General features: G+C 49.0%; 1 protein-coding gene across 1 annotated transcript; it reads left to right on the top strand.

The window, feature by feature from the left end:
• The first annotated feature begins 255 nt into the window (after window positions 1-255).
• LOC136571999 (uncharacterized) lies at window positions 256-11,837 on the top strand. Its single transcript, XM_066572624.1, has 2 exons — window positions 256-778; window positions 11,569-11,837. The coding sequence occupies exons 1-2, from the start codon at window positions 278-280 to the stop codon at window positions 11,716-11,718; spliced, it is 651 nt and encodes a 216-aa protein (XP_066428721.1). The 5' UTR covers window positions 256-277; the 3' UTR covers window positions 11,719-11,837.
• Window positions 11,838-12,640: the final 803 nt, after the last annotated feature.

The raw sequence follows: 12,640 nt of genomic DNA, 5'->3' as shown, positions 1-12,640 counted from the left end.
GATTCCCTTCCCCCACATCTATCCGCTTACTAATACTTTATGTAGCTGCTGTAGTAAACCCTGCAGTAGTAATTGGAATATAAACAGTTAAATGTACTGGTAGTTTCAGGGGGACTGGGCTGTGTGTTTGTAGGGTGATACATTGGTGAGATCTTTAGTAGAGGCGGATTCTGCAATGAGGAAGGGCGGGGGGGGGCTTGGTGCTGGTTAGGGGAAGAGAAAGTTTGCTCTATGTCTCTTATAATCTCTGCCAAGCAGCTCAGTGCCACAGACCACAATGCAGGAGATGGACTCCAGAAAACTAGGGAACCAACCACCTGAATACACCTCAGGACCCCTAGTCATGCAGCCCACCTCATTCACCTCAGGACCTCCAGTCATGCAGCCCACCTCATTCACCTCAGGACCTCCAGTCATGCAGCCCACCTCATTCACCTCAGGACCTCCAGTCATGCAGCCCACCGCTTACTTTGCAGGACCCCCGATCATGCAGCCCACCGCATACTCTGCAGGACCCCCGATCATGCAGCCCACCGCATACTCTGCAGGACCCCCGATCATGCAGCCAGCTTCGTACCCTTCTTACTACTCACCGGGACCAAACAGCTCCGTTCAAGAGACCCTTATCTGCCAACCAACAACGACCTCTGTGATGGTGCCGTACGGGCAGGTAGCCTCAACCCAACGCACGTACAACGATTACCTCTGTTGGTCCATCATGAACACTCTGTGCTGCTTTTGGCCCCTTGGAGTTGCTGCCATTGTCTTTTCTTGCAAGGTGCGTATGGGAGTTGGGCAATCGCTGAAGAGATGTATAAAAAGGGAAAAATTTGGGCGATCAATAGCAAAAAATTGTGGCCATGTGAAAGTAAAACCTTAAACAAAATTACAGGCTGAATTGTAACATTTTTGGTTCTAGCTTTTCTCCCACATTGCATTTTATGTTGCCAGATATGTAGAATTTCACAACTTTTTAACTTTTTACTGCACTAAGGGCGGCTTCACACGGGCATAAGCACAATTGTGTACGACTCGGCAGCACATATTTGTGCTAAAAACAATGTTTTATTTGCATGTGTATTGGTGTATCTTACTGTACTTTTTGAACCCACAGGCCAAGGTTATTTGTGCACGGGTCACAACTAGAGATGAACGAGCATACTCGTTAAGGGACAATACGAGTATCGTCCTTTTCGAGTACCTGCCTGCTCGTCAAAAAAGATTCGGGATCGGGGGACAGCGGGACGGGGGGGGGGGGGGGATCTTCCCCCCCGCCTCCCACCTGCTCACTCCCGCAACCCACTGCTCACCCCTGCTGGCACGCGAATCTTTTCTGACAAGCAGGTAGGTACTCAAAAAGGACGATTCTCGCTCGAGTATTTGTCCTTAGCGAGTATGCTCCCTCATCTCTAGTCACAACCACGCCCTGATTTAAGTGGCTATGTAACTTAATTAGTTCCAGTGGTATTCTTTTTCCTCCAGCTGAATTTCGCAGTATTTCGTGCATCCCGTTGCGTATTGCACATACACATATTTGCACAGATAGACTTTTATGGGGATCTTTGGTGCGCAAAAGTAGAGCATGCTGCGTTTTTTTCAAACACAAGATAGAAAAAGGAAATGTGAATGACCCCCATTGAATTCAGTGGGTTCTATTCCCTGCGTATTGGATGTGCAAAAACACGTGCATATAAGCTCATGTGAAGCAGACATGGACCCACTCTGTCACTGACTGATTTGGCTTTGGGCGACTCCTGAGGGCAGCTTCAAGATCTCACTGGTCTTCACACTTAAACCCTTTTTTACAGTGAATTGGTTGATGCCATAGGGAACCCTCTGGTTGTTTGCCCCCAGAAGTCTCAGTACAATGATAGCCAACCTACAGGGGTCAAAAAGATATTGAAGCACAATGCCAGCCTTAGGTTTGATGGCTCACTGTGTAGACTTTTTTTTGCCCCCTTTCACCTCGTCTGCCTCTGTATTATGCTTGTGCAGAAAGCAGCAAGATAGCAGGGTACCCACACCAGAACAGCTCAGTGACTAAATAGTGTACCAGAACCAAGCTGATAATATACAGCACCATACCCTATATTCACTGGAATGATCCCTTAAAAATTAACTTTTATTTAAATAATTAAAATATAGTGCCCCATAGACATAAATGACGAGAAAGACATAACAACATAAAGCAGGATATAAATTGCTGGTTATGTGCCTCTATGGATGTGCAGGCAACTTGATTATCAATAAACCAGATCAAGATATCACTAGGGAAATGCTGGCAGTTTAGAAATGCCAGCTTGCAGACTTCTAAGGGTTAGAAAGAGTCTATTTGTAAGTTTCGTGTTTTAGAAATTCAGGTTCAACGCGTTTCTGTCAATTGTATGACTCATCAGGAACCAATTCTTTGTACGGTAAGTACTAGATACCCCTCTGATCTAACGGTAAGTACTAGATACCACTCTGATCTAAGTAGTACTATAAAAATGTACGTTTTGTTTTTCTCAAAGTCAAGCTGAAAATTGTTCGTCGCACTAACCCCAAAAATATGAACTAGCAATAGGATACTGCTATTCCCTATAGAAATACTTAAAGGGGTTGTCTCACGGCAGCAAGTGGGGTCATACACTTCTGTATGGCCATATTAATGCACTTTGTAATGTACATTGTGCATTAATTATGAGCCATACAGAAGTTATTCACTTACCTGCTCCGTTGCTGACGTCCCCGTCGCCATGGCTCCGTCTAAATTCGCTGTCTTCTGGCGTTTTTAGACGCGCTTGCGCTGTGCGGTCTCCTGCCTGGTGAATGGGGCCGCTCGTGCCGGAGAGCTGGTCCCGCGTTGTCATCGTAGCTCCGCTCCGTCACGTGTGCCGATTCCAGCCAATCAGGAGGCTGGAATCGGCAATGGACCGCACAGAGCCCACGGTGCACCATGGGAGAAGACCCGCGGTGCATCGTGGGTGAAGATCCCGGCGGCCATCTTGGAGAAGGAAGAAAGAAGTCGTCGCAGAGTGGGGATTCGGGTAAGTAATATATATATATTTTTTTTTTTTTTAACCCATCCCTTGGGTTTGTCCTGCGCCGAACGGGGGGGCTTATGGAAAAAAAAAAAACCCGTTTCAGCGCGAGACAACCCCTTTAAAGCTACAATAGGAGATGAGGCCTGGAGTTAGACAGACTTTAGATAAAACTAGTGGTCTAATCCTATGATATAGGAGCCCCAAAGAGTACATTAATTCTTCCAGTACTCTAAGGAAGACTAAAGCCCCACATTCAGACTCAATAGAAGTCCAAAAACCTCCTATAAATCCCTGCCTAGAACTTTAGAAATAGCCTCAAAATTAATGAAGCCTGAATACTCTGATGTGAGTAGAAGGCAAAAGATGCAGAAAAAAGAGAGGTCTATTCTAGAGATGAAGATCTAATAGAGAATAATAATAACCCTATTCAGATGCTAGGAGCGTGAATCATCTCTAGTCCACCATCAGGACTAGAGATACTGCTACATCTTATATCTCTACTAGAGATGAGCGAGCACCAAAATGCTCGGGTGCTCGTTACTCGAGATGAACTTTTCATCAAATTTTTGTATTTCGCCAGTGCTCGCTAAGGTTTTCATTTGTGAAAATCTGGGAAATTCAAGAAAGTGATGGGAACGACACAGAAACGGATAGGGCAGGCGAGGGGCTACATGTTGGGCTGCATCTCAAGTTCACAGGTCCCACTATTAAGCCACAATAGCGGCAAGAGTGGGGCCCCCCCTCCCAAAAACTTTTACTTCTGAAAAGCCCTCATTAGCAATGCATACCTTAGCTAACCACCACACTACCTCCAACAAAGCACAATCACTGCCTGCATGACACTCCGCTGCCACTTCTCCTGGGTTACATGCTAAACAACTCCCCCCCCCCACCCCGCACGACCCAGTGTCCACAGCGCACACCAATGTGTCCCTGCGCAGCCTTCAGCTGCCCTCATGCCACGCCACCCTCATGTCTATTTATAAGTGCGTCTGCCATGAGGAGGAACCGCAGGCACACACTGCAGAGGGTTGGCACGGCTAGGCAGCGACCCTCTTTCAAAGGGGCGGGGCGATAGTCCACAATGCTGTACAGAAGCAGTGAGAAATCCAATCCTGTGCCACCTCCATCTGGAGCTGCACACGTGGGCATAGCAATGGGGAACCTATGTGCCACACACTATTCATTCTGTCAAGGTGTCTGCATGCCCCAGTCAGACAGCGTTTTTTTATAAATAGTCACAGGCAGGTACCACTGGGAATCCCCAACTCCGCAATAGGAATTCCGTGTGCACCCACAGCATGGGTGGCTCCCTGGAACCCACCAGCTGTACATAAATGTATCCCATTGCAGTACCCTGGACAGCAGAGCTAACGTCAGATTAAATGCAGGTGGGCTTCGACCCACACTGCATGCCCCAGTCAGACTGGGGTTCTTTAGAAGTGGACAGATGCATTTACAACTCCCTGTGGACCCACAGCATGGGTGGGTGCCAGGAAGCCATCGGCGGTACATTAATATATCCCATTGCATAGCCCATCACAGCTGAGGTAATAATGTCATGTTTAATGCAGGTGGGCTTCGGCCCACACTGCATGCCCCAGTCAGACTGGGGTTCTTTAGAAGTGGACAGATGCATTTACAACTCCCTGTGGACCCACAGCATGGGTGGCTCCCTGGAACCCACCGGCGGTACATAAATATATCCCATTGCAGTGCCCAACACAGCTGATGTTACGTCAGCAGTAATGCAGGTGGGCTAAAAATTAATTGGATTACACTGTAGGCGAGGGCCCCCAAAAATTGGTGTACCAACAGTACTAATGTACCTGAGAAAAATTGCCCATGCCCAACCAAGAGGGCAGCTGAAACCCATTAATCGCTTTGGTTAATGTGGCTTAATTGGTAACTAGGCCTGGAGGCAGCCCAGTTAAAATAAAAATTGGTTCAGGTGAAAGTTTCAACGCTTTAATAAGCATAGAAACGTATAAAAATTGTTTAGAAAAATTATATGACTGAGCCTTGTGGGCCTAAGAAAAATTGCCCGTTCGGCGTGATTATGTGAGGTTTCATGAGGAGGAGCAGGCGGAGGAGGAGGAATATTATACACAGATAGATGAAGCAAAAAGGTCCCCGTTTTTGATGGGGATAGAGAACGATGCTTCCATCCGCGGTGCAGCCTACGTATTGCTTAGGTATCGCTGCTGTCCGCTGGTGGAGAAGAGAAGTCTGGGGAAATCCAGGCTTTGTTCATCTTGATGAGTGCAAGCCTGTCGGCACTGTCGGTTGACAGGTGGGTACGCTTATCCGTGATGATTCCCCCAGCCGCACTAAACACCCTCTCTGACAGGACGCTAGCCGCAGGACAAGCAAGCACCTCCAGGGCATACAGCGCAAGTTCAGGCCTCGTGTCCAGCTTCGACACCCAGTAGTTGTAGGGGGCAGAGGCGTCACCGAGGACGGTCGTGCGATCGGCTACGTACTCCCTCACCATTCTTTTACAGTGCTCCCGCCAACTCAGCCTTGACTGGGGACCGGTGACACAGTCTTGCTGGGGAGCCATAAAGCTGGCAAAGGCCTTGGATAATGTTCCCCTGCCTGCGCTGTACATGCTGCCTGATCTCTGCGCCGCCCCTGCTACCTGGGCCGCGGAAATGCGCCTTCGGCCACTAGCACTGTCGGATGGGAAGTTTACCATCAGTTTGTCCACCAGCGCCCTGTGGTATAGCATCATTCTCGAACCCCTTTCCTCTTCGGGAATGAGAGTGGAAAGGCTCTCCTTATACAGTGGGTCGAGCAGTGTGTACACCCAGTAATCCGTAGTGGCCAGAATGCGTGTAACGCGAGGGTCACGAGAAAGGCATCCTAACATGAAGTCAGCCATGTGTGCCAGGGTACCTGTACGCAACACATGGCTGTCCTCACTCGGAAGATCACTTTCAGGATCCTCCTCCTCCTCCTCCTCCTCCTCCTCCTCTGGCCATACACGCTGAAAGGATGACAGGCAAGCTGCATCTGTACCCACAGCAGTGGGCCAAGCTGTCTCTTCCCCCTCCTCCTCATGCTCCTCCCCCTCCTCCTCTGGCCATACACGCTGAAAGGATGACAGGCAAGCAGCATCTGTCCCCTCAGCAGTGGGCCAAGCTGTCTCTTTCCCCTCCTCCTCATGCTCCTCCCCCTCCTCCTCAACGCGCTGAGATATAGACATGAGGGTGCTCTGACTATCCAGCGACATACTGTCTTCCCCCGCCTCCGTTTCCGATTGCAAAGCGTCTGCCTTTATGCTTTGCAGGGAACTTCTCAAGAGGCATAGCAGAGGAATGGTGACGCTAATGATTGCAGCATCCCCGCTCAGCATCTGGGTAGACTCCTCAAAGTTTCCAAGGACCTGGCAGATGGCTGCCAACCAGGCCCACTCTTCTGTAAATAATTGAGGAGGCTGACTCCCACTACGCCGCCCATGTTGGAGTTGGTATTCGCAATAGCTCTACGCTGCTCATAGAGCCTGGCCAACATGTGGAGCGTAGAGTTCCACTGTGTGGGCACGTCGCACAGCAGTCGGTGCACTGGCAGATGAAACCGATGTTGCAGGGTCCGCAGGGTGGCAGCGTGCGTGTGGGACTTGCGGAAATGTGCGCAGAGCTGGCGCACCTTTCCGAGCAGGTATGACAAGTGTGGGTAGCTTTTCAGAAAGCGCTGAACCACCAAATTAAAGACATGGGCCAGGCATGGCACGTGCGTGAGGCTGCCGTGCTGCAGAGCCGCCACCAGGTTACGGCCGTTGTCACACACGACCATGCCCGGTTGGAGGCTCAGCGGCGCAAGCCAGCGGTCGATCTGCTCTGTCAGACCCTGCAGCAGTTCATGGGCCGTGTGCCTCTTATCTCCTAAGCTGAGTAGCTTCAGCACGGCCTGCTGACGCTTGCCCACCGCTGTGCTGCCACGCCGCGCGACACCGACTGCTGGCGACGTGCTGCTGCTGACACATCTTGATTGCGAGACAGAGGTTGTGTAGGAGGAGGAGGGGGAGGAGGGTGGTTTAGTGGAGGAAGCATACACCGCCGCAGATACCACCACCGAGCTGGGGCACGCAATTCGGGGGGTGGGTAGGACATGAGCGGTCCCAGGCTCTGACTCGGTCCCAGCCTCCACTAAATTCACCCAATGTGCCGTCAGGGAGATATAGTGGCCCTGCCTGGCTGTGCTTGTCCACGTGTCTGTAGTTAAGTTGACCTTGGCAGTAACCGCGTTGGTGAGGGCACGTACAATGTTGCGGGAGACGTGGTCGTGCAGGGCTGGAACGGCACATCGGGAAAAGTAGTGGCAACTGGGAACCGAGTAGCGCGGGGCCGCCGCCGCCATCATGCTTTTGAAAGCCTCCGTTTCCACAAGCCTATACGGCAGCATCTGTAGGCTGATCAATTTGGCAATGTGCACGTTTAACGCTTGAGCGTGCGGGTGCGTGGCGGCGTACTTGCACTCGCGCTCAAACAGTGGCGCTAGCGACGTCTGGACGCTGCGCTGAGAGACATTGCTGGATGGGGCCGAGGACAGCGGAGGTGAGGGTGTGGGTGCAGGCCAGGAGACGGTAGTGCCTGTGCCCTGAGAGGGGGGTTGGATCTGAGTGGCAGGTTGGGGCACAGGGGGAGAGGCAGTGGTGCAAACCGGAGGCGGTGAACGGCCTTCGTCCCACCTTGTGGGGTGCTTGGCCGTTATATGCCTGCGCATGCTGGTGGTGGTGCCTCCCCAGCTGATCTTGGCGCGACAAAGGTTGCACACCACTGTTTGTCGGTCGTCAGGCATCTCTGTGAAAAACTGCCACACCGTTGAGCACCTTGACCTGTGCAGGGTGGCATGGCGCGAGGGGGCGCTTTGGGAAACAGTTGGTGGATTATTCGGTCTGGCCCTGCCTCTACCCCTGGCCACCGCACTGGCTCGACCTGTGCCCACACCCTGACTTGGGCCTCCGCGTCCTCGCCCGCGTCCACGTCCTCTAGGCCTACCCCTCAGCATGCTGTATTACTAGTAATGCAGAAACAGAACGCTGTAATTAAATGTGCCGCTTATTGGCCTGTGGTTGGAGGCTGACTTTGCTTACGGAACGCCAGGAAATAATTTGGCGCAAGCCTGCTGTAACACTTAGCTGGCTGCGTATGATTTTGTAGAACTACTACACCCAGCACAGACAGACCCAGAACACTGAGCACAGTCACAGGCAGGCCAAATAGATTTTTTGCCCAATATTTTTTAGAAAAGGCCCACTGCCTTTATTCAATGAATATGTCTTCTGTCCCTGCCTCCGCACTTCTGTCCCTGGAGTATTACTGCAGGGCGCAATGCTCTGCACGGCCGATATACCAAAAAAAAAATGTGCAACACTGCACAAAGCAGCCTCCACAGCACTGCACACTGTTAGATGTGGCCCTAAGAAGGACCGTTGAGGTACTTGATGCCTAAAATACTCCTAACACTCTCCCTATAGCAACTCCACCAAGATACCACTTTCCCTCCTCTATGTCAGAATGCATCTGTGGCGAGCCGCGGGAGGGGCCGATTTTTATACTCGGGTGACATCTGATCTCCCCAGCCACTCACAGCAGGGGGGTGGTATAGGGCTTGAACGTCGCAGGGGGAAGTTGTAATGCCTTCCCTGTCTTTCAATTGGCCAGAAAAGCGCGCTAACGTCTCAGAGATGAAAGTGAAAGTAACCCGAACATCGCGTGGTACTCGTTACGAGTAACGAGCATCTCGAACACGCTAATACTCGAACGAGTATCAAGCTCGGACGAGTACGTTCGCTCATCTCTAATCTCTACCTTTCTAAGGGGCTCCGCTCCTAGCATCTGAATAGGGTTATTATTCTCTATTAGATCTTCATCTCTAGAATAGACCTCTCTTTTTTCTGCATCTTTTGCCTTCTACTCACATCAGAGTATTCAGGCTTCATTAATTTTGAGGCTATTTCTAAAGTTTTAGGCAGGGATTTATAGGAGGTTTTTGGACTTCTATTGAGTCTGAATGTGGGGCTTTAGTCTTCCTTAGAGTACTGGAAGAAATAATGTACTCTTTGGGGCTCCTATATCATAGGATTAGACCACTAGTTTTATCTAAAGTGTGTCTAACTCCAGGCCTCATCTCCTATTGTAGCTTTAAGTATTTCTATATTACTTTTTTACGTATAAATTGCAGTGGTTGATTACAATACCATACTGAACAATTTCTATAGTTTATGTAAAGGTGATTAACTCTCGGTCATCTATATGTCTTCAAACATTTTGAAAAAAACACAATTTAATCAGGTTCTCTACAGTGAATCCAATCTAGCCACACGCATTTAACCCCTTAGTGAAGCAGCCCATTTTGGACTTAAGAATGCAATGATTTTTGTGGGATTTTCATCTCCACCTTTCAAAAGCTATAACTTTTTTTATTTTTCCATCAACATGGCTGTATAAGGGCTTGTTTTTTGCATGACGACCTGTAGTTTTTATTGGTACCATTTTGGGGTACATATAGCTTTTTTGATCACTTTTAATGCATTTTTTGGGAGGTAAAATGAACAAAAAAAAGAATTTTGGTTCCATTCTTTTAGATTTTTCTTTTTAACAGCGTGTGCTGTAAAAAAATTTTTTTACACTTTTTATAGTCCTGTATGGGATTTGAATCTGTGAAGCTAGTATTACTGTAAGACATTGCAGTACTTCTGCACTGTAATGTATTACCACCAGTAATAGCAATCATAGGCCATGGAGTGCAGAATGCCATTGTCTGGTGTCCAGTTACCATAACAACCCACCGGGCCTCCATGATTACATGGACCATCCTCCCTCTGTGAACACTTCGCATGCCACAATCAACATTGATTGCAGCATATTAGGGGTTAACAGCGGGGATTGGTATTCTCAGTGAACCCTGCTGTTGCCGTGGGAGTCCAGCTGTCAATCACAGCCTATTACCGCTACAGATGGCACAGACTCAGCCTCTGAGCTCCTGCCATCCATAAGATGTAAGGGAGGGAAGGGGTTAAAGACACCTTCACAAGTCCAAACATTTAGACTAAAAATAAAGTGAGTAATACAATAAAAGTCTGTAATGTCCATATATTGTGATTAATATATAGTGGCTTAGGCTTGTTCCTCTGTATATATTTATGCTCCTTCCTTAATTCTATGCCCTGAAGTGTTATACTATACAAATAACACCAAGCGATAGAATGCGAAAAGTATAGTGAGAATGACCCATACCCAGATAGAGCCATGGGCAGAGGCGTAACTTGAAGCTCCCGGGCCCCGATGCAAAACTTGTAACAGGGCCCCCAACTATAATGCTTTACTCATAGTACTGGGTTCCCTACATGGAGAAGAGAGGCCTTATGGGCCCCTAAAACTCCTGGGCCCGGGTGCAACCGCATCCCCTGCACCCTCTATAGTTACGCCCCTGGCAGTGGGTGCCTCAAGCCATTATGCTGCCTGAGGTAAAGGGTGAAATGGCACCTCACCCTCTCCAGCCGCACCAAGAGAATCACTCATTTTAACGTCATTAAAAGTGCCAATACACAACATACAGAACACATATCTGAACCATTAAGATTTGTCTGAAATGACAGAAGAATAGTGCCCAAATAATAACAGTAACCCTGTTAATGGCCTCAGTAGTAATAGTGACCCCATAGTATCCCTAGTAGTAATCATGACCCCATTAGTGGCCCCAGTAGTAATAGTGACCCCCATAATGACCCCAGTAGTAATAGTGACCCCATTAGTGGCCCCAGTAGTAATAGTGACCCCATTAGTGGCCCTAGTAGTAGTACTAGCCCTCATAGTGGTCACAATATTAATAGCACCCCCCATAGTGGCCCTCAGTAGGAGTATAAATGTAGAGAAAATCGGGAACACACAGTGAGTGCACTGCCTGTGGGGTTGCTGCCCAGCAGGTTTACAGCTGATAATTATTTTTTATTGGCCATTAATGTGGCTGGTAAAACATAAATGCCAGCTGGAAGGCAACTCGCTGCCCCTCTGAGGTCCTGCTGGTCGCCTCATGGAATGGGTGCCGCTGTGCAGAAAGGAGAGAAGAAAGCTGCTGGGTGACCAGAACCCCTAAATCAATCGGACCTCAGAGCAGACTGTACAGCTGGATCCAGGATAATTGGAAGGGTGACCAGACCCCTAAATAATGTGCAGAGGGAATATCCTTTGAATGTTCCTGAAGCTGTGATTGGACGGGAATTATTGTAGCAAAGGATGAACAGATGTATCTATACTGGGAGCACTGGGGGCACTGGGAGCATCGAAGTACCAAGAGCACTGGGAGCATTGTGAGTACTGGGAATACTGGGGGCACTGGGAGTACTGGGGCATTGGGAGTACTGGGGCATTGGGAATACTTGGAGCACTGGGAGCATTGTGAGTACTGGGAATACTGGGGGCATCGGAGTGCTAGAAGCACTGGGAGTATTGGGGCATTGGGTTCTAGCTCAGGTCTGTTATGATTCGCCCCGCCCCTTATACATTATATGATTATATCTCACTTGTATCTTTTGCAGACGAGAAGCAACAATGACGCTCGCAACTCGGAGGCGGCGGCCCGCAGCTCCAGCACAGCCTTCACTCTGAATATCATGGCTCTCATCATTGGAATCATCCTTGAAGTTGGAGTTGCGTTTTATTATTTCAAAACAAACGGGGGAGAATGAGGCGACAGAATCGCCGCGGCCGCCGCTCAGCGCGTCCGTCTTCTGCTGTCAGGAAAAAAACAGCCCATGTTCTAATAGTGATTTTTCTGTTAACCCCTAACAGTCACATTAAAATTAGAAAAACCCTCCTGAAAATGTCACTTTTTTATTGTAGATTTTGTGTAAATATATTTGGCGCAGAACTCAGTTACCTCAAGTGCATTTTTAACCCCTCAGTAACATATCTTTTAGCTTTGAGAGACAGTAAGGCGGCCTGTCCACGGGCGTTTTTGGATTGCGTTCCCCGCAGCGATAATCCGGCCGCGGGGAACGCAGTGCACGCTTTTCATAGCGTTGCTATGGAAAGCGCAGCCCCCCTGTCCATATGTCTCAGATTGGCTGACCGCGGAGATCCGTCTGCGGGCTCCTGCCGCAGGATACCGCAACACCCATGGACCGGGAGCTTAAGGCTGATGGTCCATGGCCGTAACAAAGTATCGCTAGCGCTATTCTGCCACGGGTGAGGAGGGTGGAGCACTACAAGGTCTCCACGATGAGCCTATCTAAATGATGGGCTCACTGCAGAGAATCGTGGCATGCCGCAATTTGAATCACGCAAGATTCTCCGCTCGTTGGCCTGCACTTTCCATAGTTTTCCTATGAAAAGCGTGTCATGCAAGCTCCGCCTGCGATTTATCGCTGCGGATCTCGCAATGACAAGTCGCCCGTGAACAGCCAGTCTAAATGTGTTTCAGTGGTCATAACTTTTATATTTTTTCATCAGAGTAGCTGTAGGACACCTTGTAGTTTGTGGGACAAGTTCCAGATTTCATAAGAACCAATTTGGGGTAAATATAATATATTTAAAAGCTTTTATTTTTTTTCTGGGGAAGGGGGTTATGGGGAAAAAAAACGCATGAGATTTAGGCTTCCTTCACACGGG

This window comes from Eleutherodactylus coqui, chromosome 6, assembly GCF_035609145.1.
Source record: "Eleutherodactylus coqui strain aEleCoq1 chromosome 6, aEleCoq1.hap1, whole genome shotgun sequence".
Lineage (NCBI taxonomy): Eukaryota > Metazoa > Chordata > Amphibia > Anura > Eleutherodactylidae > Eleutherodactylus > Eleutherodactylus coqui.
The sequence above is the reverse complement of the archived record's forward strand: the minus strand, read 5'-3'. Positions and strand labels throughout refer to the sequence as shown.

Excerpts from the sequence above, each read along its gene's own strand:
- LOC136571999 (XM_066572624.1), top strand. The coding sequence starts at position 278 with ATGCAGGAGATGGACTCCAGAAAACTAGGGAACCAACCACCTGAATAC. Across the intron at positions 779-11,568 it reads CCATTGTCTTTTCTTGCAAG|ACGAGAAGCAACAATGACGC; the intron begins GTGCGTATGGGA and ends TATCTTTTGCAG.